The following is a 27,051-nucleotide window of genomic DNA, read 5'->3' as shown; positions in this document are numbered from 1 at the left end:
AAGAATCCCGGGATTAATGTGACGCTCGATGGCCGGCGGCAGCCTTGTCGCCATGACCCACACCAAGGCTTGGCCGTTACAAGTTAGCATCAGTTCGCATAGTGTCCATGGCACCAGTGAGAGACGCTCGAGTGGGGCTCTACGCTACTACGATGCCGATGTGGACGGACATGCGGCCGCTTTCCAGAGGCCAAACGTTCTGCAAATGCTTTAGTATGTGCATGCTAATGTGTGCTAGTACTTGTGCTAATGGGCGGAGCGTTTAGAGGGGCGTATAGGGCGCAGAGACGAAATCTGGCAGTCCCACCCACATCCGCGTGACGAAACCTTGGGGACCCCCAGTCCCGACGACCGACCCTGAACTTTGAGGGCCCATAACTTTGCTAACGCTTAAACATGACTAAAGTTGAACTGATGGTGATGGGGACGGTCGGCGGTGCTGGCGCCCTGCCGGCCGGCGTGGCTGGCCCGCCCCTGCCCCCTGGCTGGCGTGTGGTGCCGGCGGCCAAGTCACTAGGGGTGCATTACGGGGATTGGGGCGCACTCCCCCCACCAGTTACGTTTGAGGCCGTGTTGGGGGTGCTGAGCAAAATCGCGCGCATGCCCGTGTCCATGTTTGGTCGGGCGGCCGCGGCGTCGGCTTATGCTTTGGGCAAGGTCCTGTATCATTTGGAATTTGCGGGTCTTCCCCAACTGTACGCTGTTGACATAGCATGTGATGGCTCGGCGTCTTCGGGTGCTGGGACTGTCCCCTCTGTAACATCCGCATTCATAACTTTGCAATTACTACCCTGATTGAAACTCTGAAAGTGAACTTGGAGTCCTCTCGTCAAGCTCTTTCGTTTGAGGACATGGGGCCTTTCCCAGTCGAAACTACCCCCCCCCCCCCTGGCAGTACTGTTCGTTCTAAAGTCCTGCGGCTACAGACCCTTAAGTATTTGCGACAGGTGACAAACCGTGGCTGTCCTGACTCCTGAGCCATCCATCAGCGGGGGAGTAACTTATAAGTCGTGGACTCGCAAAATTCCTGTGCTTGTGTTACATTAGCCTCCGTCCCCCTCGCCACATTAATGCACCCTGTAAGGCATGTTCAGCATTCGAGCCCGTGCTGCCGTGCATCTTAAAAGCCCATAAGATCAACCAATTTCGAGCCCAAGTCACATTGTTGGTTTGGATTGTCTTCTCATCGGTCACTAACACACCTTGCCGCAGTGCGGGGCGCCTACTGGTGCCTGCCGTCACCGCCATGTCACCAGCCGCTCATTCGCTACTTGTGCCTCTCCTGTACCGCTCCGTCCCCAGTCACGTCCACGCACGGTCCTCCACGCACGGGCCCACATGCTACAACCACTCAGTATCCCGTGCACACCCAGACAGACACCAATCACTACCGATCCAAAACTATACCGGACTTCCGGCCTCCATCAGTGCATGTATAATACTACAAAGCACGCAGTCATGATGGGCACGCAAAACATGTGAACTGGGAACCTCAAGCAGGCGCCGGAGTCCACCTAGGCCGCACACGTTGCGGTTTCAATTTTAGCGACGTTCTACGTTGGTGTACAGCCCTTAGCTCTACTCCAACCTCTTGACTATATGTTCTTCTCTCTCCTCTTGCGGACGACCACCACGGGCACTACGACCACAAAACATTGTGCCAACAAGCTCTCGGCAAGTCTCAGCCTCTTTGTAAGTCGAGCAACACTCTATTTTTTTGTTGGCCGCGAGCGCCTGCACTGCTCCGCTGCCACGGCTCAGACCAAAACGCCGAATTGAAATACCATACATGGTGTCGCGCACGCGCACCAGCATCTTGCACCTTCCTGCATTTCTTCGCCTCTGCGCAATGCCCTCTCTGCCCGCGCCAGACTCGCCGGCGCGTGTCTTCTCTTCCTCCTCACCGTCGTCTAAATCCTCATCATATCCAACCTCCCCTTGTGGCGCAGGGTCCAGCTACCCTTCTTGCCATTCCAAAGACATCCTGGCTCCAGCAGCCCCCGCACTTGCGCAACGATTCCCAATACGCAACGAAATCGTCCATGGCGCCTGCAAACAAAACGCAACTCAAACGCACCCCAGGCCTCGAGTAGATCTTCACGTGTTTTTTTTGACGGGGCATCTTCACAACATTTGCCAAGGCCCCGCAGCTACTGTATGAATCGCGACCCAATTGTGTCGCAATCAACCAGAGTAAAGGTTACGTCACCGCAAGACGCACCTGCGCGCCTCCACCCCCCGCCACCCGTGGTCATGCAGCAACACGCCGCCTTTACCCCGGGTACGGGGGTGCCACTAGTCCAGAAAGACAACGCTGCCCAACGGTAGCAGTCGCAGTCAAATGCACGCACGTGTGGCGCTAGATACATGACGTCCATTCTTTTGGGATAATTTGATGTGATGTGTGTGTCAAAGACCCTCGCAAGAATACAGGCATGCCCTGTGTATTGCATTCAACCACACACAGACGCCGTTGGTCCCACCTCCGACCCCACAGCCCACGGTAAGCCCACCCTTTTCTTGCCCCTATCACAGCCCAAACCGAGCGTTGTCGGACCTTCAGGTCATGAACCATACAATTACAAGCCCAGCGTCGCCTTCATGGCCGCCTTGCGCCTCAGCCCAGTCAGCTGGTGCGACACAGCCTCACGGGCCGCGCCGTCCGCAGCGAACTTGCGCCGCGCCTGCTGGTACTGCTGGTCACCGCCGCCACCCGGCTGCTTCTCAAACACGTTGGAGAAGGGCGAGGCCGGCTCATCGTCATCATAGGCGCCGTCGCCGTGGAAGTGCTGCAGGCGTACGCCGGCCGCGGGGCCGAACGCCTCATCCTCATCGTCCTCCCAGTCGCCCGAGGCCTCGGCGCGGGCACGCGCCGCCGCAAACTCCTGCTCGGCCTCGAAGTCCGAGCGCCGCTGTTGCTGCTTGCTGAAGGCGGAGGGGGAGGCGGCCGAGCCGGGGGTGAAGGGCACGGCGTGGTTGACCAGCACGGTGCCCATGGCGCCGTCCTGCAGCCGCATTGCGCCGCCACAGCCAGAGCCGGCCGCGTGCGCGTCGTACACGTGTGTGAACTGGCCGCTCAGGCCTGCCTCCGTCTCCGAGTCCTCCATGTTTACAGAAGAGGCCGTGCTGCTGCCGGCGCTGCCGTGGGCTGCGCGGGCCCCGTCTCCCGTCTCCTCCTCCTCTTCCTCGCTGTCAGAGATGGTGTCGCTCCAGCTCCAAGTCCAACTCCACACCTTGCCATGCTGCTCTTGGGGCTGCTGAGACTGCGACCGTGTGCTCGCGGGGCGGGCGCCGCGGGGCGGCTGCGCCGCGGGCGCGTCGCCGAGGCCGTAGCTGGCCCCCGAAGCGGCCGCGGCGGCTGACGGCGCGTCCTGCGAACTCGAGGAGGTCGCGGTAGCAGCGCTGGGGCTGGGGCGGTTGGCGCGGACGGCGGCACGGTGGCGCAGTCCTGCTAGCTGGCTGCGCAGGTTGGCACGTCCCTCAGTCTGCTTGTATCCAGCGTTGGAGTTTGGCGGCGGGCGGCGGCCGCAGGACTCCGCGCCCGCGTCCTCACCCTCGCACTCGACATCCGCGCCCTCCTCCTGGCCTGCCGCTGCTGAAGCGGCGTCGCAGCCTGCGGCGGCAGCGGCCTTGGCGGCGGCGGCCGCCTTGGCCTGTCGCGCCTGTCGCTCCCAGGACCGCTGCATCTTGAAGTTCCAGTACCCTGCAGGGGGCGGGAGGACGGGGCGGATGAGGGAAGGCGCGTGAATGGCTGGCAAAGCTGCAGATTGCAGCACACGGAACTGGAAACTGCAGCTGGCGGAAAGGGGGGCAACGCAACAGCGCACGCACTCGTGCAACACAGTCCATGCTACACAGCCCATGCCAGACTCGGAAGGATCTGGACACGTTCCCCTCGTACCGCCCCAACATCGCCAACCCAACTCACAGTCGTGGAAGTCCCAGCCCGAGGACGCGGCGTGGCCGGGGTCTGTCTTGCCCTCCGCCCGCCCTAGCAGCATCTCGTACGCCTGCGTCAGTGCCATGAAGCGCTCGTGGCCGTCCTCCGTCTTACACACGTCGGGGTGGTACCTGAGGAGGTGAGGGGGCGGAGGGGAGCGGCAGAGGGGGTGGCGGTTACACCCAGGAGTGCACGGAGGCGGTTGCAAGGGTAGTGGGCGGGTAGCAGAGGCCCCGTAACGGTACAGCCAGGAGAGAGGGATGACTATTTAGAAGTGCATGACGGTTGTGAGGGTGCATAGGCGTGCGAGGGGAGAGGGCTGAAGGCAGCACGATCGGTCGGGAGGGGGCTGACTTGACTCACTGTAGCGCGAGTTTGCGGTAGGCACGCTTGACTTCCTTGACATCCGCGGTGGCAGACACGCCAAGGATGGTGTGTGGATTGAGGAATGAGGGAGAGGTGTGCACAGCTTGCACCTGCAGGGGGGCAGCAGCGAGATAAGGGATACAAGGAGGTTCAGGCCAACTCGGTAGGGCTTTTGGCAACCAAAGTCACGTCACACGTCACGGTGCGCTCCGAAACCGTGGTTATTAATAGCTTCGGCCGGATCGGATTGTCCACGCGGTCTTTGAGTTTGTTGAGTCGACCACGTTCGCCAAAAAGCTAGACGCGAGGCGCCGAAAAGACCCCGCCATCGCGCACGTCAGCACCGCCTCCTCCAACGCACGCTTACCCGCACGCTCCGTGGCGGCACTCGACCTAAATGTGGCACGCGAGCGCCGATGCCCAGCCCACCGCCCGTGGTTCGCCAGGTTGTCGCAGCCATCGGATAGCCCTACATCGCAAGCAGAGAGCGCCAGAACGAGAAGAGTCGTCACAATAGCTCAAGCGCAGCAGGATTCAAACGCAACGGCCCTTAGGCGGCCCGTCTGTTGAGTTGCACCGCCGCTGTCACCGCTCGCAACGTGCTGCAGCACCCGCCCGGCCAACAATTCCAGGCTCAACCGCGCACCTGTTGAAGTAGACTTGTGCGATGACGTTAAGAAACAGGCGTGTAGGGGCTCGCCGAGGAGATATATAAAGGCGATCGGTGTGTTTGCGCTTTGGCTCGAGTACGCTTGTTGTAACTATTGCTGCTTGATGTCTTGAATACCGGGCGAGGTGTTTTGATATACAAGAGCGTACCGTGCAGGTGCGTTGAGGCCAGGCAGGGGGGATTCGTTCCGCATTGCAGCGGTTTGCCGTAAGTCCGCAACGGAGTCACCTCAGGCTCCAACCCGGCTGTACTTCTAAATATCTATCGTATACCTATTGCTTGGGTGCCTTGCCACCGAACCTCACGTCAGAAGAGGTGGTGCGAACTTCGCCGAGCCCGCGCCCTCCCCCAACGACTCCCCTGGCTCCAGCCCAAAATGGCATTCAAGGAATGCGGGTTTGTGCACAGCCGAAATGGACTCAGGTAGAACGCACCGACGACCAGGGAAGGGGGCGGGGCTGGACGGGCTCGGGAAGGGGGCAAGCAATGCCATGAAACCGTGGCGTTGCCTGGGCCCACGCCACCGCAACGTTGCATCCCAAATGACAAGCTGCTTCCAGGCCGGTGGGCGTCTCCGACCGCTCATGAAGGCGGGTTCCGGGTTGCTCCGCATGCATCTGAACTGTCAGGTTTCGCTGCATTTGTCGAATCATCCCGATATCGCCGCACCAGGGGAGGCACCTCCCCTGCACCGCACAGCTGTACGTGGCAGACAGCCGAAGTGCCGGACCAGGCGGAAATGGTGTGCGATGGGACAGTGTTAAGGCAGGTTGGTGAAGTCCCGCAGGGTGCAGCTGATTCCCCGCCCCCAGCAGATGGCTAACAATTTGCAACGGCAGGGCAGGAGTGCGCGGCTGGTCCAGGCGGAAATGGTTCATGCAGCATGCGCCTTGGCAGCCATAGGGCCTCCCGAGCCTAGGGTCTAGGACAGAGCTGTCGACCTGACGAGGGAGGCCCATTTGCCCCCCGTGCCGAGGGGTTGGGTGCAATAACAGCAGTGACGCCACACGCAGCTGATGAGCTGAACCGTGATGCCAGGCTGCCAGGACCCGACCCACTGCATGCCTGTTGTGCTTTGCCCTGATGCTTGCCCACTTAAGCGGACATACGACACTTCCAGACCTTGCGCGTGGGCAGTCTGGGCACAGTGCTCAGCACAGGCGGTGATATCCACGTGGACCTTACAGCTGCCGAACTACATCAGCGGCTGCCCACGCGGTGCCTGAGCGCGGGACACACGCATCACACCTAATCCATATGCTACAATCCCTTCCTGCTGTCAAGTTGTTAAGCTTTGAAGCCGCAAACACTACGTGTCAGTCCTGTCTGGCCAATCGTTGCCTTGCTAACCCCCTACAACTGCAAGCATGGTCGCGGCGATAAACACTTGCAGAAAACCCACTCTCGAGTGTGACTCGGAGCGTTGAGACTCGCTACATCCTAGACTTGCGCACAAAGTGTGCGGAGTGCCGACAGCCATGCATTCACAACAGGCACACCTTGCACACAAACACAACGACTGCATTGAACCAGTGCCCTCAACGCCTGCCTCCTTACCGACACCTTAATACCAACCCTCCACCACAAAACCACGCCGCGCCAGCAATGCCCCCGCGTGTCTTACAGCAGCGAGCCAGTGACAAGCGGGCGCCAGCAATTGCATTCGCCCCCGCTGCCAGCTCCCTCTGCCAACTCTGCAAGGCCGCAAGCGCCATCGCTCCGGCGCTCCATTGCTTTACCGGTTCAGCGTCTCCCAAGGGCTGTTGAAGTCAAAGTACCTGTTGGTGGTCGGATTACAAAAAGGTGAATGGTTAGCAGCTCGCCGACAAAAAGGGTTGCGTGCAAAGCTTCTTGAGGCTGGGAAGCGCTCAGTACGGTAGGCGCTGCCGGAAGCATCCACCCGCCCAGTCCCCACGCCCAACGCCCTGCGATGCTGCCCCTTTTGCTCCGCACAAGGTGACCGCGCTGGCTACTTCCTTCCTCATGCACCTCCCTAGCCTTGCAGCTGCCAGCCTGCACTGGCATCCCGAGCGCCACACCATCCACATGCAGCCCTGCTCCCGGCCCATGCTCCTTTCGCGCCTCTGACCCAGCGCACCTGAACTCCTGCGTCAGCTCCAGCGGCTCCGACACCACGCGCTTCTTGCCGTAGTCGTACCGCACCTCCTGGTAGCCGGTCATCGGGAAGTCCTTGCGCAGCGGGTGGCCGGTGAAGCCGTAGTCGGTGAGGATGCGGCGCAGGTCGGGATGGCCGCTGAAGAACACGCCGAACATGTCCCACGTCTCGCGCTCAAACCAGTTGGCGGTGTTGAACACCTTGCAGAGGGTGGGCACGGCCGTGACCTCGTCCACGCACACCTTCACGCGGATGCGGTTGTTCCAGCGGGGGCTGAGGAGGTGGTACACCACCTCGAACCGCGCGGCACGCTCCGGGAAGTCCACCGCCGTCACGTCCAGCAGGCACTTGAACTGAGTGTTGGTGTGGTCGCGCAGGAAAACCATGAGCGGCACCAGGCTCTCAGGCGTGGTGTATATCGTGGGCTCCTGGTAGAGCACGCTGCTCTGCGCTGGGCCGGTGACCGCCATCTTCACAAATTTCGGCACCGTCTTAATAATATAATCCGTCAGCTGCGTGTTGCCGAACGCCTGCATGTGCTCGCTCGCGATGTAGTCCTTGTCCGTGGTCTTCCGGGCGTAAGCATAGCCCATGCTACGAGTCTGCTGCAGCTGCGACGCTGAGCTAGCGCTGGTGCTGGCGCTGTTGGCCTCAGGTATCAGGGAAGTCTCCATCGCCGAGCCCAGAGCGCGAGCAGCGAACGAGCGCAGACCCTCGGAAGTTCCCTGCTGCAGGCAGCCCTTAATGGGCGCCTGCAGCTTCATCAGAAGCGACTGAGCGGACTTCATCGTGCGACAGAAGCGACCCCGGTGCCTGTAAAACTCAGCTTCGCACCCCGGAGGCCACACCTAAGTTATCAATGGTATGCTAAGTTCAAGCAATGCAACGCAGTGGGGGCATGCGTGTAAACTCGCGGGTGCAAATGGCATGCACTCTGGCACGCCCCATCTGAAACCGGGGCCAACTCAATTTGTGTCCGCCACTATGTTAAGCCGCACTTTCTATAACTTTCAGGCTCAACCTACCTTTCGGTAAGCTCGCACCTGTTCGACGGCGCCACTTGCTAATTGCGGTCGGCGAATTCGCATAGAAGCACCAGCTGTCTGGCCACGCAAATCAGCCAGGACTGGGGGAAATAGTTTCAAACCGCTGAGTTTCGGGCCACAGCTGCAATACGAGGCGATTAGACAGCAGGAGGGCTTGCCGCCGACTCCCCTCTTGGCAGCACGGGTTTTGTTAAAGGCAGCACGGCGGGCACCTGAGCCACAGTCGCTTTGCTATGTAGCGCACGCAGTGACAGAGCTCCTAGACTAGAACGACGTGTTGCATGTCGGTGCTCCCCTGGTGCTGCCCCTTCCTTTAACCTGGCTGGTGTGCGCGTGCACTTGCAGGCGTTCCGTCCCAGTCGCCGCTTCCAAGCGCCCTGCCCAAACAACTCCGGGGTTTAACCTTCCTGACCGCTCGTCACGCAAGAAGATGTGAGTTGCAGCTGTGCTTACTGCACCTCTCGACCCGTCAGTGGGCTTCTTGGCGGCTGTCGTTTCACGAACCTTACGCGTACCACCGTTTCAACACGCCTGATTTGAAGCTGACCATGGCTGCACATGCATACGATTACGCACACGGCCACACGGCTTTCGCAGGTCCGCCGCCGCTGAGGTGCTTGCTCGCAACCAGGAGCTGCTCACCGCCATTGCGGCGGGTAACTATGAGAAGTATGCGGTGAGCTGGAGGGCGCGAGGTGAACATTTGTACAGGGAACGCCTAGCGACCGACCAACAGACTAGCGCGCATACGGCAAACGAGGGGTGCCGACATGGCGTGCCGAAGGCCTGGGGTGCACACATCTGCGGTAGCGCGCTACTGCTGCACTCGTACGCCTGCTGCGGCTTGCACTGCGGATGTCAATTTGCTGCTACCGACATGCCGGAGAGCTTATTGTGTGTCGTTTTGTTGCTGCAAATGTTGCTTACGTGGCTACACCTGACCGGCTGGCTGCAGACCATGTGCGACCCCTCCATGACCTGCTTTGAGCCGGAGGCGGTAAGTATAGGTGGGGGAGGCGGCCACGGGAGGCGGCTGGTGGATGGCAATAGCGGAAACATGGGATGAGCTGCGGCCGCAGCGAGAATGCTGTGCGTGCCACGGGTGCTCATGCCGTGAATAGGACGGGCGCCGGTCAGCGCAAGCGCCAGGCTGCCAACGCACGGCTTCAGGCGGCAAAGGGTGGCAGCTAGTTGGGGCGTCTGCGGGCGCACGGGCGTAGACGTTCATGATGCCTGGAGCCTCCAGTCTGTCCCTCCCCGCTATCAAACACGGCCTTCCCTTCCCGCCTTCCCTCACCGCCCCCCTACCCTCGCCCGCGCACCCCGGTACGGGCGTCAGCTGCACCCTATGGGACCTCGCCAACCTGCCTGAACCCTGTCCCATCACACACCCTACCCTCGCCCGCGCACCCCGAACTCTCCCCCCCGTCCGCAGGTGGGCCACCTGGTTGAGGGCCTGGATTTCCACAAATACTACTTCACCATGCCCTCCGCGCCGCCCGCACCCGACGCCCCCAAGCCGCACGTGCTCAACACCATGGCCAGCCCGCACGTGAGTGGATGCGTGCCCGCGCATGCCGCGTGTCTTGGGCAGAGCGGATTTCCTGTGCGATGCTGCGACTGCGTTGTAGCACCAATCCGCCGTGACATTCATCACCGTAAAATTGCTGCACACAGGTCCGCATGGTTGGCGACAGCTGCGCCGTCGTGTCGTACATCCGCCTCACGCAGAAGATGGTGGGTACCGTATTCTGGTGATGGCCAGTTGCGAGGCTGAGCCCAGGCAGAGGGGCGATTCGCTGCGGGCGAAGAGAAAGGGGACGGCGCCGGGGGACGGTGGATGTGGCGAGCGGGCCCCGCAGCGTGTATTTGGCCCTTGCATGTGTTGGCGTGGCATAATAAGGCATGTGTGGCGCCCTGCCTCTTGACTGGGGCAAACCGTACACCTGGCAGCCTATTATGCTGACTTGCCCATGCACCCTCCAATCGCATCAACACAGGTAAACGGCGCCCCGGTGACGGTGCAGGCCGAGGAGACCCGCGTGTGGGAGAAGAAGGACGGCGGCTGGATCCATGTGCACATGCACCGCTCGCTGGTCAAGTAATTATGTCAAAGGGCATGCGGAGAAATTTGTGCGTTGAAGTGATGATATCGCGCTAGCAGGGATGCAGGTCGGTAGGCGTGCAGGGCATGCGCGGCGTTGTACGGGACTCGGGTGGCGTTGGAAGTGTGGCTGATGTGGGGATGGGCAGGCCCGGTAGGCGGGATGGCGCGGTGTGCGTGCGTGGGCTACGCAAGTGGCTAAACAAGCTTGATGACATCAGGGGGGCCGCCAGCTGCCGCGGGCGTGTCAAGGAGGCGTCGCTCGTCGTTTTAAGTGATGCCGGAGGTCAGGGTGTTGCGCTGAGGAGTTGAGGGCGGTGGCGATGAATCCCCTGCCTACAATCGTAGCAAGCGTGCTGCGGCGTAACAGCTACGCTGCTGCTGGAGGCACGGCGGAGTTAACAAGATATCTTCCCTCGCATGATAGAATTGGGCTGAGCCACGCATCCATCCAGTCTGAGGCCGCAAGCGTCCACATCATCTCCGGGCACAGCCGGGGTCAGTTCGTACAGGCACGGCCCGCCGTAATATGTCCAGCCACGTCCCGGGCGTGTCAAGCAACAGCACAGCCAGTTCAACCAAATAGCAGGAAATCCCCTAGACACAGCACTCCTCACTGCTGCGTGCGGCCTACCACATACTGTGCTGTGCTATGCTCGCCAGCAAAGACCCTAACTAGACACCGGCCGGCTTCAACCTGCGCGCCGACGCCGCTTCATGGGCGGCGCCGCGCTCTCCTCCTCCACTTGGCCTTGCTCGCCCCCTCCCCTACGCACATGCACGCCGCAACTGCTGGGCCCAGGGCCGCTGCCGCCAGGCCCTGTGCCGCTGCTGCTGCTGCTGCTGCCGCTGCTGCTGCTGGTGGGGCCAGGCCCTCCACCACCACCATCGCCGCCGCCGCAACCACCGCGGCGCAGTGCCGCAGGCCGCGCTCTACCAAGCAGCATCTCCATCAGCGCGTGCCGCATTTTCGTCGCAGAGTTGGCGGAGTTGGAAACCGCATGCACGGATGCACCGTATTCGCACAATCTATGCAGTGTGTCAGCTGCAGCCAGAGGACGAGGGGCTGACGGCGTGGGCTGTTGGGCTGACAGGGTCAGGCGGCGTGGTGCAGCACTGCACTGCTGCAGCAGGCAGCCAGCCACCGGCAGCGGCACTGCCGCATTGGCGGCGGTCCGGCGATGCGGCTGGGCAGTGCACGCCTGCGAAATGAATGCGCGGCCGGCAAGCGGCGAAGCAATTGCCGTGCAGGGGAGCTGACGGCAAGGCAAGGCTAAGTAGTGATGCCCGCCAGGGAACCTGAGGACGCGTTGGCGCGAACAAAGCATGAGAGGAATGAGAGATGAGGGGCCATGCTTGCAGAACACATTGCTATCTCCGGGGTTGGAATGGTGTTGAAAAACACCTAGGGACTGTTGTGTCCGGTGTGTCAGAAGAAAGTACCAGGATCTCAGCAGGGCAAGGAGGACTCGCCATTAAGCAGACCGTCGTGAGAGTGTCTGGTGATTTCTCATCATCCACAGCTCGGACCAACAGCGCTTGTTGATGTGATGTATGCATCTAATGAGGAGAGGGAGAACAAGCCTCAGACATCCAAGGAAGGAAAAAGCCGCAACAGCTCTCAAGCCCGGCGAAGGCGAAAGCTCTAGACGGGCCCTGCGAATGGTTTCTGAGAGAAGCCCTGATTTGGAAATGTCATCATCAGCGTCAGTTCTCCTTCCTCGTGCGTTGTACCCACACGCTCACAGTGCAAATGCAAGCAGATGAAGTGGAAGTGCCGTGCACGCAGGCATGCCTCAGACAGCAACAGAGTTGCACCGTGGGCGCAGAGCCACCCGCGCTCGGGCCGTGGGGCGCCGAGGCAAGCTGCGTGAGAATCACCGGGTAGGTTCGTTCCTGCAGAGCAGGCTCCCGGATCAGCCACAGCATGTCGCATGTTGGCGTGCTTCATCATCGGCAGTTAGGTGCAGTGCAGTTGTATGCATGCAGCATGAAAGACCGACACGATAAGGCTCAGACTATGCGACATCCCTCAGGCGAGGGCCACGGGGGTCAGGAAAACCCCCACGCGTTGTGTCATCATCGCCGCCACCTAACTGTGAACACGCGCACACACATACTGAAAAGTCAGTGTCATAGGCTCAGCAAATTGCGCAGTCTTCCAGACGGAAGCCAGTCAGGTCAGGAATACCCGTGCGCAAATGCCTCATCATCGCCATCAACACCGCGACAACACATGCTCCTGGTCCAACCTAGTGACACGTATTGAAAGCTCAGAAAACGCGCAACTCCCTGAAGGCAGAGTCTTGGGGGACAGGAATTCCCCCTGCGCATCCCTCATCACAGCCACGCAATCACACTGCCCCAAACCACAACATCTACAAAATCACGGCTCAGACTCATGCGCAAGTCGCCGACTAGCAGCGAATTGAGGGTCAGGAAACCCCACACGCATTCTCTCCTCACAGCCGGCTACTGGACACACACAGAGTTCAAAGGCTCAGACTCAAGCGCAAGTCGCCAACAAGCAGCGAATTGAGGGTCAGGAAACCCCACGCGCACTCTTTCCTCATAGCCGGCTAAAGCACGCACGCACGCACGCACACACATGCAGAAGTGTACACAAATCCGACGGCTCAGACTCATGCGCAAGTCGCCAACAAGCAGCGAATTGAGGGTCAGGAAAACCCCACACGCATTCTCTCCTCATAGCCGACTACAAAGCCAACAACCAACCAAAGTATGGCTCAGACCTTGCGTCCTTCCTCCAGGTGGAGGCTGGTGGGGACAGGAATTCCCCGACGCAAGCATGTCATCACAGCCAAGGTGCATTCCAGTGCATTCCACAGAGCTCCTAATGCATATGAACCATACGGTAACCTAATCTAGTAAATCAGATTGGCTCAGACGCCGGTCTATACTCTCCAAAACTGGAGAACACATGGGGCAGGAACACCCACAGACCACTTGTCACCATCGCCAGAAACAACTCATCTCACCATATACATTTAGAAGGCTCAGATTCTAGCTGGTTCACCAAAGCCGGTGTAAATGGGGTCAGGAAACCCTCCAGCAGAGCGTATCATCACAGCCGCACACAGTCACACCGAACACTCCACACAACACGCACACAGTGGTATGATCGTGGAAGATTAATTGTGGCTCAGAAACATCCGTACTCCCCAAGGAAGGGGTCACGAGGGACAGGAACTCCCTCCGGAATGTTGTCATCACAGCCAAAGAATGCCATGAGTGTGACCACACCAATGTGATGCGAGTTGTATGCCGAGAGGATAAATATAGCTCAGCATCGGGTCCGCTTCCCACAGACGTGGGAGAGTGGGGTCAGGAAAGCCCCGGACCGACAATGTCATCATAGCCAGTCAAGTCAATGAGTCGATGCCGATGCGATGTGTAAATGGCTCGGACGCGGTCCTTGCGTCTCCGAACCGTGAGGTAAGGAGCAGCGTGGGAGCAGGAACACCCCAAGACCAATCTCTTCACAGCCGAATGATGCACACTATAATATCGTGCTAAAGGTTGTTGCAACAATCAGGCGCATATAGATGGCTCGGACGCGGTCTTTGCGTCTCCGAACTTTGAGGTAAGGAGCAGCGTGGGGGCAGGAACACCCCAAGACCAATCTCTTCACAGCCAAATGATGCACACAAAACATATTGTGCTGAAGGATATTGCGACAATCAGGCGCATATAGATGGCTCGGACGCGGTCTTTGCGTCTCCGAACCGTGAGGTAAGGAGCAGCGTGGGAGCAGGAACACCCCAAGACCAATCTCTTCACAGCCGAATGATGCACACTATAATATCGTGCTAAAGGTTGTTGCAACAATCAGGCGCATATAGATGGCTCGGACGCGGTCTTTGCGTCTCCGAACCGTGAGGCAAGGAGCAGCGTGGGGGCAGGAACACCCCAAGACCAATCTCTTCACAGCCAGAGGCATGAGGTGCGCCTGACTGCAGCACTAAGCCCACAGACACGCGGTGCATAGTGCACATGCAATTATGCGTGAGTGATGCGCTCAGTGGAAGAAGAAGTCGTTTTTTGGTTGGTTATAATCATGGTGATCATAAACAGCCTCTAAGCTTTCGTCACAGCGCAACGCTTCCTTGCATATGCACATGCCGGCACATGCGAATGTGTATGCACATAAGGAATGAACAGGCCAGTACCCAGGCGCCCATGACGTGGTGGGGAAAAGCCACGGTCATCAGAAGTACTAGCCCGGTACTGTGGCTGCCAGATTTGATTAGGTGAAGGAGACATTGGAGACACACAACACCTGACCGTCAAGCAGCGTGCGTGCGCTCCCACATGAGTGCGTGCGATAAATGGCTATGACCAGTGCGCAGTGTCATGGGTACATGCATGGATACAGTATGTCTGGTAGCAATCGTCCTATCGCCCAACCAGTCGGAGGGGTTAGGATAGCGAGCACCATCGACAGCCGTAAAAGGACGATCAATCCAAGCACAGCCGGCACTATGGCTTCTGGGAACGGGCTCCACAGCACGGAGGGAGAGCCGCGGGACCAACTTTATAGAAGCCTTTCCCAGCGCATGCCATGTGCGTGTGCGACATGCGCTGCATGCATATGCAAATGCGAAAGACAATGGGAAAGCAAGACGTCGCCCAATACGGGGCTAGGTTCGCTCAGACAGCCAAGGGAATCAGCGAGTTCGTCAACGAGCCGTGGCCCTCGGAAACTCTAGTCCGATATCTGATTGCTGTCATCACTGCGCGGTATGATTACGAGACGTCGCTCCCATGTCGGAGAAGGCGCGTGCGCCATGTGTGTGCGTGCAGCATGCGAGTGTGGATGGACTTGACCTGCTGACCAAGACGACGACTGGCCGCGCGAGACGCACACCGCGCACGACTGCAAGCATGGCTTGGGCCAACGGGCCCGCACCGTCAACCAACGCACCGAACACTGATACTGGTAGTTGCCGATACACTGGTGATGAGCTTGGCGGTATGTGGGCGAGTGGCGGCGGAGGCGGCGGTCACATGGCGGTGGCGGCGCGGCAGGACGCGAAGGGCTGACGAAGGTTCCGGAAGGTTCCGATGATGCCGGGCTGGTGTGTACTGGTGATGACGGGTGCAGCGCCTGCAGGCATAACAGCATTGGCAAGGGAGAGAACAGGTGAGCAGGCTGCTGGCGAAAGAACGAGGTGTGAGGCTCTGCGCATGTGCTTGCATACGGGGGTCAGACGAAGAAACCGTTCTCTGCAGGTGCGTTAAGCACATCAGAAACACGGACCAAAGTTTCAAATCATCACACCCCAAGCATGCACAGTGCTGCGCATGAGCGTGAAGGTGCACGGTGGGGGGTGTAACGATGCATGATGCTCAAGGGCAGAAGGCCGGAAGGGTCAGATAATCTGGCTTGACGGACCCGAAGGTCCTATAGTGATAGTGACTGGTGCTTCAGCGTCGATCAGTCGGGGAAAGTGTCCTCCTTCCCAGCAGACCGTGTGCCCGAGAGAGTGTATGTGCATGCAGGGTGGCGGCGGCGGCCGAGAGACATGGCGGCAAAGGCATTCAGAAAATGGTTGGAACATGTTATCGTCATCAGACTCCGAGTGAGCTGAGTTTGTTGTCATCACTATGCATAGGCCGCCGAGCCCCAGCGCAAAGTGACAGTGTGCGTGCGCGATGCAAGATGCCGAGTGTGCCCGAAGGCTTTGTTGCGAGAGTCAGAGACGCTTGCGCGTCCGTCCATCCGCATGAATCTTTCCCTGGCTGTGGGATCGATAGGACTGGGGCGACAGAAAAATCATCATCCTCGCTGAAGGGGCCGCGGCCTCCGATGCCATGCGAGAGTGCGTGCATGTGCTGTATGCGTCTTCTGACACATGCCCCGTTGCACTCACCATGAATTATGAGTTGACAAGCTCCTGGGCAAGCTTGGGCAGGCCCAGTCGCCAGCAGCGAAGTCGATTGCTCGAGAAGGCGGCGGCTTGAGGCGGCCCGGGCAGCGGCCCCGTTGCAGGGTAAGGGCGCGCACCGGGCCTATATTGTATGTGTAAGGTCTTGAGTGCGGGCCGGGCGGCTCGCACTGACGAATTCTGGAGACCTCGGCGGACCATATAGGGCAGCCGAGCAGTCGGGCCCCATCGCGGATGTACGCCTCATGCAGAACTCAAAAATTCTTCTGTTGCTTTGGCAGAACTTGTACTTCCTGAGAGTGCATGTTTTCATGTGGTTGCGAAATGTTCCTGAAAGCTGGCGAATCCGGAGCCGAGCGACAAACGGCCCCTTCTTGCCCTGTAACAGATATTGAATTACTATGCGTATTTTGTAATGGTTATAACATACACATGATGAGTAAGTGCTAGGTAGCTGGCAAAGGTCGTCGCGCAACAACAACAGACGAGCTATGGCCCAAGCTCGCCAGCCGCTGGCGCTGAGCCTAGCAGGGTTCCAGTTCTCATACCGTAGCAGCTATTTTGACTGGAGGCTGCTGCACGGCATAGATGTGGACACTGTGGTACGCAATGCTGGGTCACATGTGGGCAATTGACCAGGGCGTTTGCTGTCTTTGCACGGAGACGTGCGTCGCGATTATGCTTAACGCTGCTGTCAGCCTGTTTTTGTTCGGGTGCTGCGACCAGTAATTATGCAAACCGCAAGGCCTTTCTTGGTGCACGGACCGGCTCTGCTCCCGGGCTAGGGCGTGCCACTCCGGCTGCCCGCCGTGCTCATCGCCGTCGGCGCGACGGGCTCACCAGTGATCCCTGACCTCTTTGAAATCGCTCTCAACAGATTCGGCTCACAGACGTCAAGGCGGTGGAGGACTGCCTGGACACGCTGCAGCATGGCAGCTTTGGTGTGGAGCGCGACCGCCTGTCGCCCGCCAACTGCGTGCAGCTGTTTCGGATGCTGCAGGTAAGCACGCGGCAAGGCACCGTCAGATGCCAAGGGCTCATATGGATGCTATTACGGGCGGCAGGCCAGCCATGACGGCATCAACACGCGCTGAGCTTCGGGCCAGTTTCCCATGTGGTGGAGCCGCCCACCGCGCACCGTCAAACTGCCCCGCCCTGCCCTTGCAAGCTACCGGTTGGTCTGACTGCTGCCGTTGGGTTATGCCCCGCGCCCCTCCCCAGCTGTCCATTGAGTACTGCGCGCATCTGCGGGCGGCCCACGCGTTGCTGCTGGACTGCTACAATAGCGCCACGCAGGCGGCGGAGGGGTGAGAGCGCCACGAGGGAAAAGGAGAAGAAGCTGATGGGTTGGGTTTGGTTCGGGTTGCGGGCGCGTGCGGGCTACGGCTGCGCATACGGCATGCTGAATCCGAAACGGGTTGAAGCGTCGGGAGCTCGAGGCAGCCCGCTTATGTAGGTCTGCAGTGTGAGCGTCACGGCATGCCAACCGTGCACGCCCGCCTGCTTGTTGTCCCCACACACACGACGTGTGCTCACAGCTGGAAGGCGGCTGCCCGGGCGTACCTGGATGCGGGGTCGGTGCTGGTGCAGGACAGCGTGGCGGTGGGCGCCATCAGCAGGCCCGCGCTGGACGCCACGGATGCTGCCAAGGTGCGGGCAGGGGTGGGGTGGGGTTGAGGGCGTGGGCTGAGGGGTGGGGTTGGGTGGGTGCAGGTGGGGGATAGAGGGCACGGGGCCGGGGCTTGTTCGTGCATTGCATTGCAGAGGAGGTGAAGCAGAACGATCATCTGCATGGGCGCTTGGAGGAGGTTGTCGCTGTCATTACCAAGTGAGGGCGCACATGAACCACCGTCGCTTCAGGCCCGCTCGAGTCGTCCATTTGCACCTGTGCTCTGCGTGCCACGCAGATGGCTCTTGAGGGTGCAGACAGGGAGTACAATGCAGCCCTGGATGCGCTGGAGGTAAGGCGGGGGCAGGGGGCGCGCCGGCGCGACCGGCTGGGGATGGCGGGCCGGACCGGCGCCTGCGAACAGACGCATGTCTGCCGTAACTGTGGTTGCGGCTGTGGCCTCGGAAAAGAGGAGCCCGGCTAAGCGGTATGCGCATGTGTGGCCCCCCGCAGGCTGAGGACTCGCGCGCGCGGCACTTCCGCTTCCGCAAGCAGCGCACGGAGATGTCGTGGGTCACCCTGCACGCCGCGGACGCCGACCGGCTGGTGGCGGCGCTGGACGTGGCGGCGCTGGAGGTGAGCGGGGCGGGGCGGGGTAGTTCATTCCAGAACCCAAAGCAAGCCAACCGAGTGAACCCAAACCGGGGGTTGGGGAAGAGGTACGGTGCGGGATGGGGTGCGATGCGCGTTTGTCCCTGTGGCGTGGAGTGCAGTTGGACCTCGTGGTTGTGGGTGGCCGTGCATGTCCTGTGTGGTGAAGCGGCCCAACTCCTGCGACGCCCCTGCTTCTCCCCCCCTGGTCATCGGTACGCGCACCCCTACGCCTGCTGTCTTCTTCGCTACTCTTCTCTGTACCATCTTTGCAACCCGCTCTCCGTAACACCGCCTTCAGGCGCTGCTTCCCAACCTGACCTACGGGTGCATCACCAACGAGGACGACGAGCAGCTCACGCCGCACCACTTCGCGCAGATCATACCGCTGGCGCAGGTGCGGGAGCGGTGCGAGCGGGGTTGCGGGCGCCTGTGCGGGAGCTCGCGTCGCGAAAGCGGCGGCGCAGGGGCGCGAGCAGGATACGGTGCGGCCCTGCTGGATCCCATGCCTGACCTGGTGTTCTTTGAAAACCTAAACGTGTGGCTGGCAACCGCAGGCGGGGCTGGACTACACGTTGTGGCAGGCCAACGCCACGGGGGCACTCCTGGTGGGTGGCGCCGCGGGGGCGAGGGGGGGGTTGTAGATACCAGCCCAGACGCAACCGAGCCGAGCTGAAACGAGGGGGGTTGGGGCCGGGGTGTATGTGCTTGATCCCAACAGGCAGGGGGGGCCGCGGCGGCAGGGGGATGCAGGGGATGCATGGACGCAGAGGCCAGGGTCGCGCTGCAGGAAAGGACCTGGCGACGCTGCTGGCAGAATCGGCCCGGCGCCGTGCTGCCATCCCCCCTCCCTCGCTCACCGCACCGTCCCCACCACCTCGCGGCCGCCTGTTTCCCCAGGAGCAAGCCATGGCGGTGCTGCAGGCCTCCTGCGGCGACATCCCGCTGCTCACCTCCGCCACACAGGTGCGTGAGCTCGCGCGCATGTGCATGTGCACGTGCACGTGCACGTCTTGGGGCGTAGGCTGTGGGATCGATGCAATGAGGATTGATGACGGCCCGCCACCGCTCCCGCTCGGTGCTGGCTCTCCTGGCCGTACTCCTCCCCACCAGCCCTGCGCGCGCCTCCCAACCACTCCTACGCCGGCGGCACTCCGAACAGGAGATGCACAACAACATCACCTCGCTGCTACTGGAGGCGCAGCAGGCGGGCGTGGGCGCGGTGGGGCCCAGCGGCGGCGGCGGCGCGGGCGGCTCTCCGCTGGCCGGCGCCCTGAGCCTGGGCGGCGCGGGCGTCACCGGCGCCTCGCTGGAGGCCGCATACGGCGGGTCCGGGGTGAGAGGTGCTGCTGTCAAGTGGTGTGAGGGAGCGTGCGGGTGGGTGTGGGGTTTGACGGGGATTTGACATGCGGGGATGGACGTATGCGGCGTATTGGGGGAAGGGGAGGCTGCAGGGGCGCAAGGGGCTGTGGGCAGGCTCCGTGGGCGGCACCAGTAGCATGACTACGAAAGGGTTTGCTCGTCCGGGTAGGTGACGTGTGTGTGTGGTGCTAACGCGTGTTGCTGCTGCATTGTGTTTGTGCTGTCGGTGCCGGTGTGCGCAGGGCCTGGGGGCGTCCGTCACCAGCGCGCAGCAGCCCTGGACCTCCACATCCGTGGAGCTGGGGCAGTCGGTGCAGGTGCGTGGAGGCGGGTGCCGGGCTGCCGGCGAGGACTCAACAGCGGGGGGGCAGCAGAACTCGCATCATCGCTTGCCACCGCACACGCATCTGCACACTGGCCCTGAGAGTACTGCTGCCTGTTCCCCCTTCCGCACCTGCCCAGCGCGTCTTGAGTTCGTTCCTCGTGACCCTCCCTGCGCCTGCCACGCAGTATGCCGGCAGCGGGCGGTTGGGCACGCCGCAGCCCCTGCGCACCAGCACGCCCACCTTCATGGCGGGCCGCGCCGGCAGCGGCAGCACCGCCCAGGTGCTGCGGCTGGGGGGCGGCGGCGGCGGCGGCGGCGCGGGGCCGTCGCGGTTCGGCAGCGTGGGCTTGGGCCTGGGCGGGCCCGCTTCCCGGCGGCTGTCGGCCAGGTGAGGGTGGAGAGATAGGGATAGGGTGTGTGGGTCAAGGGCGTGGGTCTTGCACGTGCAGGCGTGTGCCCCGTCTTGACGCATCTGGCCCGCATCGCACAGCCGCCCCGACGGCCCGATCCGCGCGTCAGTAGAACCCCACTCGCGATGCCCATTTCGCACACGCACGCATCCGCAACCTCATTTTAAGCATTGTCGCAATTATTTGCCGTATTGTGGACACGCGTGTGGCGGCTTGCTTGCAGCATGGCGAGCGGTACGCTGGAGGATCTGCTGGCGGCGGCGGGCGGGGCGGGCGGCGGCGGCGGCGGCGAGCTGCACCGCAGCACCGCTGAGCTGTCTTTTAAGGTGGAGGCTATCGAGCACGACCTCAGGTGCGGCAGGCCTGGGCAGGCGGGGTGGTTATTCATTCCGATCCCGAAATACACCATGGCCGACCCAGAACCTACAGAGCGCGGAGCAGCGGGCGGGGTTGGCGGCTGCGCAGGGGAGGCGGGGAGGCACTGGCACGAGGCCGGGGCCGGCCAGTGCGGGGACGGCGTACCGTGCCACTTCGTGCGGCCGGGCGCAGCGCCACGATGCACGTGCCTGTGCTCAGGATGCCATGCTCGCGTTTCTCTTAGCTGCCTAGCTGCAACCCTGCAAGCCACTGTCACGTTGACACCTGTTGCCCTGTGTTTTGTTGCCTTGCAAATCCCATCAAACAGGATGGAGCGCAGTAAGACGGAGGAGATGCGCCGCATCCTGGCCGACATACGCGAGCGCCTGAACCAGCAGCACTCGCAGCCCGGAGGCGCGGTGGCGGCTGCGGGCGGCGGCCTGGGCCTGACGTCGTCGCAGTCGCTGCAGAGCCGCCACCACCGCCAGCCCTCCGGCGGCGTTGCATCCCTGGCAGGCGGCTTGGGGCACGGGCTGGGTGGCGGCGGCGTCACGGGCGTCACCGACTCCGTCACCTTCCCTGCGGGTGGCGGCGGCGGCAGCGGGTCGCCGTTCCTGAACCCGCCCGCCGCCTCCGCGGCCCTGGTCGGTGGCGGCGGCGGCGGCGGTGTGGGCAGTAGCATCAGCGGGTTCGGGTCGTTCCACCTGGGGCCGGGCTCGCCGCCGCAGGGGCAAGCAGGCGGCGGCGGCGGCGCGGGGTTGGGGCCGTCGCGCTTCGGCGGCAGCACCGCGGGCGTGAGCTACCCGCAGTCGTCGCCGCAGCACCCCGACCACAGCTACCACTCGCCCGCCAAAGTGCGAGTGTGAGTTGGCGATCGCGCCATGTTGGTTGCAGTGGTTATACATGGTTGGACGTGGGGTGGATTGGGCAAGTGTGGGGTGGGGTTGTAGATACCAGCCAAAACTAAACCGAACCCAATCCAATAGAGCGAGGAGGAGAGCGTGGGGATGGGCCGCCTCGCACCGCCCGCGCTCACCCAGGCCGCGCACATGCATGCACACGCGCCGCCGCGTAAGTCATGCGCGCCCGCCCAACAATATACCCAACGCCACCACTGCCGTCATCCCCGTCAACCACCGCCGCAGGTTTGTGGACGAGGACGCCATTCGCGAGCACGAGCAGCAGCGGGCCGTGGACCTGCTGGCCAAGCAGGCGGAGCGGCTCAAACAGCAGGTGGGGGTCGAGGGGGTGGGCAGGAGCGGGTGGGCGCGGCACAGCACGGCACGGCACGGCGACACGAGGGGAGATCCTCGCAAATGGCCTCGCCAGGTGGTCGCACTCACACACCGCCTCTCCATCCTGCCTCCACTGCTGCCTCTCGATCCTGCCTCCACCGCTGCCTCTCCATCCTGCCTCCACCGCTGCAGATGCTTCGGGAGCACCAGGAGCGCCGCCAGGCCACTGCCGCTGCCGCCAGCGCCTCCAACCTGCACCTCAACCTGGCGGAGCTGGGGATAGGCGGCGGCAGCGGCGCGGGCGGCGGCGGGCTGCAGCGGCTGCAGCGGGAGGTGCGCGCGGCTTTGGGCCGGGGCTGGGGCCGGTCAGGATGTGTATGGGTGCAGTAGCACCCACGTGAACGATGTGAACTTAGGAATGGGAGGGAACAAAGCGCATGGCATCAGGAGTATCCAGGACCTGGCCTGGCATGCACCGTGCTTGCGCCTGGTCCCGCGGGTGACACAGCCCCGGCCCTGCGCTTCTCCGGAACCTCCCGCACTGCACCCGCACTGCACAGGAAGGAGCGCAGCGGCGGAGTCGCGGCGTGAGCAGGGACAACTCGCGGCGCTCGGTTCGGCACTCCAGCCCCTCCGGCCGCGCCGCGAACCACGGCTCGCGCCACGGCGGTGCCAGCGGCATGTCGGGCGACTACAGCTCGGATCCCGAGTGGGCCATGCTGGCAGCGGCGGCAGCCAGCACGGGCGGCGGAGGCGGCGGCGCGGGCAGTGGCGCCGGGCTAGGGGCGCCGGCGGCGACGGGAGCAGCGGGAGTGGGCGCGGGCGGAGGCAAGGGCGCAAGGTGAGACCGGGTATGGGCAGGCGCGGTTACGGCGATCCGCTAAAGCGGCGGTGAAACGGTAGCGCTGGACCGGGTTGCGTGGCTATTGGCTCAAACGTTGCCTGCCCTTTGCAGCAACGCCGCGTTTGCGGATGAGGCGCAATGCCGCCCGTCTGTGCCCTCTGGCGTGCGCTTTCCCTGCCTGCGCCCCTCAGCTGAGGCTCGAACCCTGTGCTGACCCCATGCGCGTGCCGCTCCTATCTCGCTCCCCAGCAGGCCGCCCAAGCCGGGCCTGTCCCGCCTGTCCGGCCCCACCGCCATCCACGGCTCCCTCGGTGACCTCACGGCAGTGGCCTCATTCGGCGGCGGTGGCGGCGGCGGCGCAGCGCCGCAGGGCGGGCGGCGAGCCTTGGGCCTGGGCGGCGGCCCCAGTTCCGGCGGCCCGCACGGCTCCATCTCAGCCGGGCCCAGTGCGCGGCCGGGGCACCTGCGTAACGGGCCCGCGCTGGTGCTCGACGGCGATGGTGGGTGGGGAGGCGAAGTCCGATAGTGCGTGCGGTGAGGGAGGCAGGTGCGTGGCAGACTGGCGGGGTAGATGTCCATGCTAGACGGAGTGTGGGCGGCGGCCTCTAGGGCAAAGGACTTCCGTAGGCATACCTGGCTCGCTCCGCTGCCGCCACTCGTTGTGGTGCCGCGATGCGGCACCCGAGCTGCTCCCTTCATCCATCTGATCCCATCCTGCCTCCCTGCCCAGGCCCTGTCGTGTCAATCATAGGGCAGCGCCTCGCAACGTATACCCGCTGCTTAACGTTTTGATCTTACCCACCACCCTGCCACAAACCCTCACGGCTCGCGCCCACAGACCCGCTGGCCCTGCCCCCGCCTGCGCTCTTCTCTGCGGAGTCACCCACTGCCGCGCCCAGTGCCTACGGCGCCGCCGCGCTACCTCCACCCCCTGCCTCCTCCTCCTCCCATCCCCAGCACCCGCCGCAGTACCAGGTGCCGCTGCCCGCGGGCCTGCCGCCGCCCGCGCGCTCGCCACCGCCGCCGGCCTCCCACTCGCTGCCGTCCGCCCAGCACTCGTCCATCATGGCCGCCGGCAGCGCCTTCGGCTCCATATCCCTGGTGGGCCAGGCGGCGGACGCCGCCGCCGCGTCAGCGGCAGCCGCCGCATCTCGACAGCGCTCCTTCAATGACGGTCGCGCCTCTGGCGGCCACAGCCACAGGCCACCTGGGCTAGGCTACGGCGGCGCAGCGGGAGCGGGAGGGCCACTTGCGGAGGGCAGGATAGTGCCGGGCTCGGCGTCAGCAGGGCCCAGCAGCGGCGCCTCCAAAGCGTCTAGCTTTTCGGACTCGCGGCCCTCACCGGGGTCGCACCTGGGTTTCCAGATGCCGCCGCCGTCATTGTCGGGACGCGTGGCGTCGGCATTTGCGATGCTGCCGGGCGCGGGGGGTGGAGCTGGAGGCGGTGGAGGTGGCGGGGGCGAGTTTGATGCGTCGGGGGTGGTGGCGGCGGGCATGGGCCGGCGGTGATAGGGGGAAGGGCTGCTGGCGGTGGTCGAAGACGAGTACGGTACTAATGTAGAAACGGGCACCAGTGCCCAAGTGTACATGCGAACTGTATTGACCATGCTAATACGAATGACGGAGACCGTTTGGACTGCCAACGGGCTGACTGTGTCTCTTCAGGGGATGCATGTAGATTGTGGGCCGCGTGTGATTCCATCCGTGTGTGTGCGCATGTGTACCTACGAGCTACCGGGTGGGAGTGTGGGGCTCGGACATGACTGGGACGCTTACAGCTGGCCGCCTGGCCTGATGCATTGTAAACTCGGGGACCGCGCACTTCACGCTGGCGTGACTTGTATGGCAGGCGGCACAAGCTTACACTGCTGGCCATGTGCGCTCGCGCCCCCAAGTGACGTGCATGCATCCGCTCCGGCTCCCAGCTGTATTGACCTCACTCGCGTCCCTGATGCTGCCACCCTACATACAATTCAAGCCCCGGAATGACAGCTGAGGAGCCCCGGAAGGAGCCCTGCTTCTGTGCTTCCTTGGTCCGCTGGTCACGGTCTCATTTAAGCCGACTATGCGGACCCCAGGGCCGCAACACACGCACACACACGCAGCAGCTGCATCAATTTCACGCGTCCGCATGCCTCCAGCCTGCACAGCCCGCTGTCTGCTCTAGCCAGTTCCCTGCCATACCGTGATACCGACTGCTTGATTGCGTTGCACTCCGGACGACCCTACTCCGAATAATAGAGCCCGTCTGTCCACGGGGCCAATCATTCCACGCACGGGCGCACGGCACGTCCGGATCTCAGGTGCATATGCGTTACTCCTACAATGTCACAGCAGGTCTGATTCCTCGCGAACACTCAACAGAGCACGCATCTTCTTCAATGTCACGCTTCATCAACCACAACGTTGGTATTGCACCTTTCCTTCCCGGCACTGCGCAGCAGAGCCGATGCCAAACCACCCCACGGGCACGGCCACGTTATGTGTGATGTCTTGCAATATTGCAGGGGTGTTATGATGCGTTGCCTTACTTGCTTGCTGCTGTACAAATTAATTAGGCCCATGACGCCACTGCTGCCTTGCTTGCTGCTGTACAAATTAATTAGGCCCATGACGCCACTGCTGCTGGCGTTATCCTAGCAGTTTACTACTCTGAAGTCACCACATCGCACCTCTACCTTCTACCTTACCTCAGCCCGCCCCAGTTCCACACATTTTGCATGGGGTGCGCCTCGTGCAGCTGAGCCAACACGGCCTGCGCCGGCACCGCCTGCACCAGGAGGTCCAGCTTCGCCTGCACCTCCGCCCGCATCTCGTTCACCGCCTCCTGCACCCGCCCCCTCAAGATTGAGCTCACCGCCACTGCCAGCGAGCGTACGGGCATTGCCCATTGACCCTCCTCCCGGAACGACACCAGCACCGGCTTGTGGTCAGAGCCGCCCATGAACGTTTTGCTTCCGGCCCGGGCCAGAGGCAGGACTTGGAAGCCCGTGTTGTACAGTTGGGCCTTCTCCGCGCTTGACTTGAGCACGTACACCACGTCTGGGAAGTTGGCTGCGGTGCTGGGCTCTGAGCGCTGCTCCTTGCTGCCTTGGTACGAGAGCCAGCTGTGGAGGCAGAGGAACTGGGGCTCGGGTGTAGTGTCGGCCTGGGAGGCCTTTGAGGGCTTGGGGCCTTTGGCCTTGGCACCCATCAAGGCTTTGCAGTAGTTCTGCGTGTTGAAGTCGCCCGCCACCACGTGCACGACGTCGATGTGCGCCTCGCCCTCGGGTAACAGGCCGCCCGGGTACAGCTCCTTGCCCTCCTTGTCCCGGTAGTTGTTGTTGAGCTGCTCCATGTGCCGCATGACGCGGCCGTACCTCTCCACGTCCATCAGCCATTCCACCTCCCGCTTCAGCTGCTCCAGGTGCTTGGCCTCATTACCGCCGCTGCCGCTGCCAGGCGTGTGAACGTTGGTGATGACGTAGGTGGTGTTGGAGCCGGTGGTCTCAAAGCGTCGCCGCAACACCACGGTGATGGGCGGGTAGCGGAAGAAGGTTTCGGCGTCACACTTACTGCGCGTTCCCGTCTGGTTCTTCTCCATTTCAGCAAGGGCGTCGTCATAATGCTGCCCTTCCCAGGCAAAGTCGAGGCGGGCCGCCTTCTCCTTCTCCGCCGCCTCCTCGACCTCCTCCTCGGCCGTCTTATCAATTTGCCTTGCCTTTCCCGCCTTTCCCGCCTTTCCCGCCTTCCCTGCTTTCTGTGCCTCCTCTGCCTCGGTCTTGCGCCGCCACACATAGTCCGGGTTGGGGCTGGTGAGGCATCCATTTCCTTCCGCGTCCGCCACTCGCTCCAGCGTGGAACTGCTCCAAAGGATGATTTGATCTCCCTCCTGCAGCAACAACACGATAGTGTCACTTTGCGTTGTTACTTCCGCTCCATCGGTGAAGTTGGGACTGGAACCCTCCCTCCCTCCCTCCCTCCCTCCCTCCCTCCCTCCCTCCCTCCCTCCCTCCCTCCCTCCCTCCCTCCCTCCCTCCCTCCCTCCCTGGGTCCCTCCCTCCCTCCCTCCCTCCCTCCCTAGCCTTCTGGGTGTTGTGCTTTCTTTTGGTGGAGAAGGCGTGAGCC

The 27,051-nt window shown here is 62.3% G+C and overlaps 7 protein-coding genes across 8 annotated transcripts in view; 2 read left to right on the top strand and 5 right to left on the bottom strand.

The window, feature by feature from the left end:
* Positions 1 to 1,026: 1,026 nt before the first annotated feature.
* CHLRE_07g327450v5 (uncharacterized protein) lies at positions 1,027 to 5,109 on the bottom strand. The gene is made up of 5 exons (XM_001690599.2): positions 4,953 to 5,109; positions 4,674 to 4,775; positions 4,304 to 4,416; positions 3,929 to 4,071; positions 1,027 to 3,703 (listed from the first exon to the last, which is right to left on the bottom strand). The coding sequence occupies exons 2-5, from the start codon at positions 4,764 to 4,766 to the stop codon at positions 2,580 to 2,582; spliced, it is 1,473 nt and encodes a 490-aa protein (XP_001690651.1). The 5' UTR covers positions 4,767 to 4,775; positions 4,953 to 5,109; the 3' UTR covers positions 1,027 to 2,579.
* A 1,036-nt stretch (positions 5,110 to 6,145) lies between these two features.
* CHLRE_07g327400v5 (uncharacterized protein) lies at positions 6,146 to 7,969 on the bottom strand. Its single transcript, XM_043064120.1, has 2 exons — positions 7,075 to 7,969; positions 6,146 to 6,754 (listed from the first exon to the last, which is right to left on the bottom strand). The coding sequence occupies exons 1-2, from the start codon at positions 7,878 to 7,880 to the stop codon at positions 6,712 to 6,714; spliced, it is 849 nt and encodes a 282-aa protein (XP_042922688.1). The 5' UTR covers positions 7,881 to 7,969; the 3' UTR covers positions 6,146 to 6,711.
* Positions 7,970 to 8,069: 100 nt separating this feature from the next.
* CHLRE_07g327350v5 (uncharacterized protein) lies at positions 8,070 to 10,665 on the top strand. Its single transcript, XM_001690418.2, has 7 exons — positions 8,070 to 8,123; positions 8,484 to 8,570; positions 8,736 to 8,814; positions 9,094 to 9,135; positions 9,574 to 9,690; positions 9,816 to 9,875; positions 10,139 to 10,665. Exons 1-7 carry the CDS (start codon positions 8,077 to 8,079, stop codon positions 10,241 to 10,243), a joined length of 537 nt encoding a protein of 178 aa, XP_001690470.2. The 5' UTR covers positions 8,070 to 8,076; the 3' UTR covers positions 10,244 to 10,665.
* Positions 10,666 to 10,667: 2 nt separating this feature from the next.
* Positions 10,668 to 11,249, bottom strand: CHLRE_07g327333v5 (uncharacterized protein). The gene has a single exon (XM_043064119.1). It carries the CDS (start codon positions 11,208 to 11,210, stop codon positions 10,935 to 10,937), a length of 276 nt encoding a protein of 91 aa, XP_042922687.1. The 5' UTR covers positions 11,211 to 11,249; the 3' UTR covers positions 10,668 to 10,934.
* An 868-nt stretch (positions 11,250 to 12,117) lies between these two features.
* CHLRE_07g327317v5 (uncharacterized protein) lies at positions 12,118 to 16,289 on the bottom strand. Its single transcript, XM_043064118.1, has 2 exons — positions 16,137 to 16,289; positions 12,118 to 15,370 (listed from the first exon to the last, which is right to left on the bottom strand). Exons 1-2 carry the CDS (start codon positions 16,137 to 16,139, stop codon positions 14,969 to 14,971), a joined length of 405 nt encoding a protein of 134 aa, XP_042922686.1. The 5' UTR covers positions 16,140 to 16,289; the 3' UTR covers positions 12,118 to 14,968.
* Positions 16,290 to 16,439: 150 nt separating this feature from the next.
* CHLRE_07g327300v5 (uncharacterized protein) lies at positions 16,440 to 24,685 on the top strand. Of its 2 annotated transcripts, none has more exons than XM_043064117.1 (19): positions 16,440 to 16,753; positions 17,029 to 17,151; positions 17,373 to 17,458; positions 17,690 to 17,801; positions 18,059 to 18,112; positions 18,274 to 18,396; positions 18,713 to 18,808; positions 18,969 to 19,019; positions 19,312 to 19,377; positions 19,574 to 19,747; positions 20,016 to 20,090; positions 20,284 to 20,486; positions 20,732 to 20,860; positions 21,194 to 21,727; positions 22,011 to 22,098; positions 22,293 to 22,433; positions 22,661 to 22,941; positions 23,197 to 23,444; positions 23,783 to 24,685. In XM_043064117.1, exons 1-19 carry the CDS (start codon positions 16,643 to 16,645, stop codon positions 24,451 to 24,453), a joined length of 3,366 nt encoding a protein of 1,121 aa, XP_042922684.1. In that variant the 5' UTR covers positions 16,440 to 16,642; the 3' UTR covers positions 24,454 to 24,685. The 2 variants fall into 2 exon arrangements, with proteins under 2 accessions (XP_042922684.1, XP_042922685.1); XM_043064116.1 differs by having other exon boundaries at positions 23,194 to 23,444.
* Positions 24,686 to 24,704: 19 nt separating this feature from the next.
* Positions 24,705 to 27,051, bottom strand: part of CHLRE_07g327250v5 (uncharacterized protein) — a 5,595-nt gene continuing 3,248 nt past the window's right edge. Inside the window, exon 3 of the mRNA XM_043064115.1 lies at positions 24,705 to 26,815. Coding sequence (XP_042922683.1) covers positions 25,631 to 26,815 — 1,185 coding nt within the window. The 3' untranslated portion in view covers positions 24,705 to 25,630. The remainder of the gene's footprint in view (positions 26,816 to 27,051) is intronic.

Source organism: Chlamydomonas reinhardtii, chromosome 7 (genome assembly GCF_000002595.2).
Source record: "Chlamydomonas reinhardtii strain CC-503 cw92 mt+ chromosome 7, whole genome shotgun sequence".
NCBI lineage: Eukaryota > Viridiplantae > Chlorophyta > Chlorophyceae > Chlamydomonadales > Chlamydomonadaceae > Chlamydomonas > Chlamydomonas reinhardtii.
This window is presented reverse-complemented; position numbering and strand designations above follow the sequence as displayed.